This window comes from Zerene cesonia, chromosome 4 (assembly GCF_012273895.1).
Source record: "Zerene cesonia ecotype Mississippi chromosome 4, Zerene_cesonia_1.1, whole genome shotgun sequence".
Lineage (NCBI taxonomy): Eukaryota > Metazoa > Arthropoda > Insecta > Lepidoptera > Pieridae > Zerene > Zerene cesonia.
In genome coordinates, this window is record NC_052105.1 from 6,879,659 (window position 1) to 6,884,882 (window position 5,224).

At 34.5% G+C, this 5,224-nt stretch overlaps 1 protein-coding gene across 1 annotated transcript; it reads right to left on the reverse strand.

Annotated features, from left to right (window-relative positions):
• Positions 1-564: 564 nt before the first annotated feature.
• On the reverse strand, positions 565-4,891 carry LOC119839809 (collagenase-like). Its single transcript, XM_038366250.1, has 5 exons — positions 4,805-4,891; positions 3,577-3,844; positions 1,875-1,973; positions 1,489-1,685; positions 565-747 (listed from the first exon to the last, which is right to left on the reverse strand). The coding sequence occupies exons 1-5, from the start codon at positions 4,889-4,891 to the stop codon at positions 643-645; spliced, it is 756 nt and encodes a 251-aa protein (XP_038222178.1). The 3' UTR covers positions 565-642.
• Positions 4,892-5,224: the final 333 nt, after the last annotated feature.

The window sequence follows — 5,224 nt, forward strand, 5'->3', positions numbered from 1 at the left end:
CAGATTCGAAATTCAAATGTAATATTTTTTTATAATTAAGTGTAACAGTATTTATGGCCAGACTAAGTATAATGTATGTTTGTAAGGTTTCCCTACTTTTGCATGTGAGGTCTTCCTACCTTAAACTTGATATTGGCAAAAAGTCTTTACTCATTGCGATAATTGAGAGAAAAAAACTAAGAACGACTATATATTCCACTATAACTATATAACCTCAAATTCCTACATTTTATTGCATCGTTTATTCTTTAACTTCGCGCAGACTTCCCGCAAGTTTCCGACACTGTTAGCTACTCCCTGAGGCTTAAAGTGAATTATAAATCAAGAACTGACTGCTTTATCAGACTTGGTTATTTACGAGACGGAAATACAGTAATTAAAAACAGAAAGAAACGAACATTTTGCAAAATTAAGTTGAAATTTTTTATCGGTGAATAAATTCACATATTTTTGGACAACAAAAAAACTTACAAAATTACAACATTTCCACTTTACAGTAGGTATTATTTCGATAAACTTTCGATCATTTGACATCAAATACACAGTAAAGGTACATTTAAAACTCTTCACATAAAATATCCCTTTATTCTCTATACTTTTTAATACATAAAAAACCTTTTTCCTTTGCATCAAAATTCGTCGTTATAGTTGTGCGTTGATCCATGTAAGGAAAGCAGTTACCCGCGTGTAAACTGATGGGGTCCCAGACTGGCAGCTGTCAGCCAGCCCGAAAGAAACTATGCCGATCTGTTATAAAATATAATAATATTATAATCGCATTAATCGGATTCAGAAGCGTAAAGGCTACCTTCATTGCTGGTCTAGTTATAACACTATCACTCTATTCCTACTAATATTATAAATGCGAAAGTTTGTAAGGATATGTGTGTTTGTTGCTCTTTCACGCAAAAACTACTGAAGCGATTGCAATGAAATTTGGCACACACTGATATACCTGGACAACTGGAGTAACATATAGGCAACTTTTTATCCCGATATTCCTACGGGATACGGACTCACACGGGTAAAACCGCGGGGCGCAGTTAGTATTACAAATGTGAGAGTTTGTTTGTTTGAATGTTTGTCCGCCAATCACGCTGTAACTTCTCAAGGGATTTTGATAAAATTTGGTATACAGCCTGGCTGGATATGACCTGACTTAGGTTATAGGATAGTTTTTATCCCGATTAAACGCTCCCTTGGGAAACAAGAATCTTGATATCCGGGCGAAGCCGTTACGAGGAATGCCCGCACAACGAAGTGTACCAATAATTATTCAGCAATTTATACCTATTCCTGTTGGCTTATGTACGCTTTGAAAACAAAATATATAATCAATTGGATTATAATTTGCATTATTGAGCCTATGCATGCAATGCGAAGCAAGGCAGAGTGTAATTAATGTATAATAATGTTTGAGATTTCGAAATATGTTTGAAAAATTAGAAATATATACCTTAAAAATAATATTACTGCAAATATACATACCAAAGTCCGTTTATTATTGACCACAGCGGTCAGCGGACCACCAGAGTCACCTTCGCAAGTCCCAACCCTTCCAGAACCATCAGTGCAGAGATGGCTGCCGTGGATATTGATGGGGAAACTTTTCTGACACACTGCATTCGTGATGACCTTCAAATCTATGTGGTGAAGAGACGTGGTAGTCGGGAAACTGGTCTGGGCTGAAATTATTTTATGAATAGAAAGAAAAAAGAAAGAAAAAAAGAAAAAACATATCAACACACACATGCACACATGACAGATCATAATAGAGACCAAGGTATAAATTGCGTACACAATATTGCTACGAATAACGTGACTTTTTTAACAGTTAATATAATTTTGTATATTTAGTATTCTCTATTCCTTACCATCGCTTGTCTTCCCGTATCCTGTGACAGTAGCGGTGACTCCCGCAAAGTTATTGTTAACATCTGCAGCAGTTGGCAACGGAATTGCCTGTATATTATCTGTAATATTTAATGTTTTGTTTACTTTTAAATCTTTAACGCTATAGCGTTTCTATACGCGTTTAACGTTTCTATAAGCTTCACTTGTATGATTGCATGTTTGTATACAACCGAGTCTTTTAGACTCGATTTTGGCCCACTTTAAACGGATAGACGTAATTCAAGGAGCGGTGATTGAATAATTTCATGTTTTTGTCATATTATCCTGATTAGGATCGCCACGATTAAATAAATTTCTTACGTATTATCTGTATACTCTTATACAATTGAAACAATTTAGTTAATTCAATCATTTAATATCTTTCAAATTTATTTAAATATTTTTATTTTTGTTTTAATTTTTCCCGCGCTTTTTGGTTCGTTTTCTAGTGTTTCTTTACACGCGAGTACAATTCTTGGAAAACATACTATTAAAAAGAGGATTTAAAAAGTAATTCAACCTTTTTTAACAAATGGTTTCCACACTTTAATTGAATTATTTTTAAACAACTTAATAGCTCAATTAATATATATTTAGAATCTTCGTTATACAACCTTTTTGATAATATTATTTCTTTCATTTATTCAAATCTTCACAGTCTTCGCCTCTTTTCAAATTAAAAAAGCCAACGGTATCTAAACAAAATTATTCAGGTTATTAATTCACTATTTTTAGGCGTTTAATTTAGGAATATAATTATCATTAATAGTTCATTTAATATAATACGTTGAGCTTCAAAAATATCCCCTTAAATAATTCATTCTAATAAAGAGCAAAGATTTTTGTGACCAAATAATATATATCTATTCGCGATTTTAAAATACTTTCACCTTTCACCAAAAGAAACCTAATAATTTCCTGAGTGGCATTACTTTTTTTTATTTTTTGGCGGAGCTGAAATTTCAACAAGTTTCCACAAGAATAATCAACGCAGACGAATCAGCATGCTTCAGAAGAATTGTTACAATAAAGTATCAAAATATTATATTACTAGCTGCGGCCCGCGGTTTCACCCGCGTTAGTCTGTATCCCGTAGGAATAACGGGATAAAATGTTGCCTATATGTTATTCCAGTCGTCCAGCTGCCTACGTACCAAATTTCATTGCAATCAGTTAAATAGTTTTTGCGTGAAAGAGTAACAAACACACACACATCCTTACAAACTTTTGCATTTATAACATTAGTAGGATTAGTAGGATGCCCGTAGTAACGCCATATCTTGTGCTATGTAGACAGAATGCTTGTAATAATGGTAAAGTTTGAACATAGTAAGTCTGTGTATCCTTTTTTATACTCTATTTTTTATGAGCGGACAGAAGAACTGGAGAATCGCCTGATGGTAAGCGATTACCACCGCCGCACTGCCCGCTTTTAAGGGGGAAAGGATAAGGAAAGGATGAATAGAAAGAAGGAATGAACTGGGAAGGATCTGAAAAAGAAAACGGGCCTCCGGCTCCTCCTTACACCGTACGAAACACAGTAGCCTGCTTCGTTTAGTACTTCCCCGGTGCGAGCTGGTCTCATCCGTCTCATCCGAAGCGGGTTCGACTCCCACATTAAAAGTAACTACTATTGGCGACATTCACTTGTTTCGCTATAAAAAGCCAATAAGATATACCAACTGTTATATTCCACCCTGGACATCCGGACCACAGCCACATCATGGGTATAGTCATTCAAATTCCACGACGGATGCACCACAACGTCGCTGGTGGCTATTCTCGTACCACCAGAGAATATGGTCAAAGAACCGAGAACTATTGTGAAGCTCTTCGCCTGACTGACACCGTCCCACCAGCAGTGAGCCGCGGTTAGGACGCGAGTGTTCGACACGAGAGCTCCTCCGCAAATGGACGTCCATCCAGTGGTGAGGGTTGCTACTATGCCTGCCTAAGAAAGTTAATTGACTTTACAATTATTTGCTTTTTGTTTATATAATACGTAATGCTATGTTGGAGTATATTTGTATTATAATAAGATATCCAATCTGACTTTGGTAAATGACGTGGACTCAATTCTCCAATAAACCATTCATTTTTAATAGCATCAATTTCTATTTTTCAATATTTATGAAAAAAATAGAAAATAAATTATTATGAAGCGGGGTTCGAATTTGCGTTTTTCGCCATACTTGGGCGACGTCTCTCGGAAACCCACCCGCCTAAGCAATCGAATTCCTTTTACTCTATTTGTTTTATAAAACTAACTACCTCACTACAACTATAGATGTAATAAAGATAACAATAAACAATCTCAAACATTATGAAACATCAATTAAATTATTACAATGTTGCATCGAAAAAACACGTCCGATTTTGATATGGTTTTCGTGAAATGTTTATGTGAAATATAAAAACTTTAAGTTTTTCATGGACATTTTAAATATTTAAAAATACATCACCGTTTCATAATAGCTTTTTTCTATTCTTTACATTGTTCAAGAAACCAGTATTCGTACAAATTATAATCATTAAAAATATAATCTATCTATATTGGATATTACAAAAGTGACAAAGAATACAAATGGCTATTAGATAAGGCGGCATGATTCATCCTACAAATAAATATTTCGTCACCAGATTAAACAAAACCCAATAATGTAAGAGCTCTAATTAAGATAAAAATAAGTAAAAATCGTTTATTTAGCAAAAATATAAAAAAAATATAAAGACACAATCTTTTCGAATTATCATATATTTTGTTCTACCACTTACTAACTAAATCTAAAACAAATAAGGCAACATAACCTTCAAACATCTGGAATCCAATTCCAGAACCGAGTAAACAATTAAAAACAAAATAAATCTCAATCTCCCACTCTTTCAAAAATCACCATCTGCAAATTTCTACCTGATAAGGATACGAAGTGGTAGCTGGTACTTTAGCCCCGCCTATTATCCTCGCCATCCTCTCATGCTGCTGAACAAAATTCGCCATCTTAACCCCCACATTTCTATGGTAACCGTATGACAAATCACCGTCACACACACTCAGAATAACAATGAAGACAACCAATTTGAGATCCATTTTGAAGTAATTGAAACTTGGAATCGATTGCATCGTATCAATAATTATTGCTTGATTATCAGCTGTGATAAGTGGTGTTTTGTGTTTTGGGTTCCTCTGTTTGTTTGTTTGTTCTTGAGTTTGTTAAATATCGGCGATCAGGTTTGATTAAGTTACTCGTCTTGTTGGGCCAAAGCTTTATTCGAGTATTTGAGATGAATTTCATTTTATTTTATTGTTTATTGTACCATTAGCATACTCGTA

Excerpts from the sequence above, each read along its gene's own strand:
- LOC119839809 (XM_038366250.1), bottom strand. The coding sequence starts at position 4,891 with ATGGCGAATTTTGTTCAGCAGCATGAGAGGATGGCGAGGATAATAGGC. Across the intron at positions 3,845-4,804 it reads CCACTTCGTATCCTTATCAG|GCAGGCATAGTAGCAACCCT; the intron begins GTAGAAATTTGC and ends TAACTTTCTTAG. Across the intron at positions 748-1,488 it reads TCAATAATAAACGGACTTTG|ATCGGCATAGTTTCTTTCGG; the intron begins GTATGTATATTT and ends ATTTTATAACAG.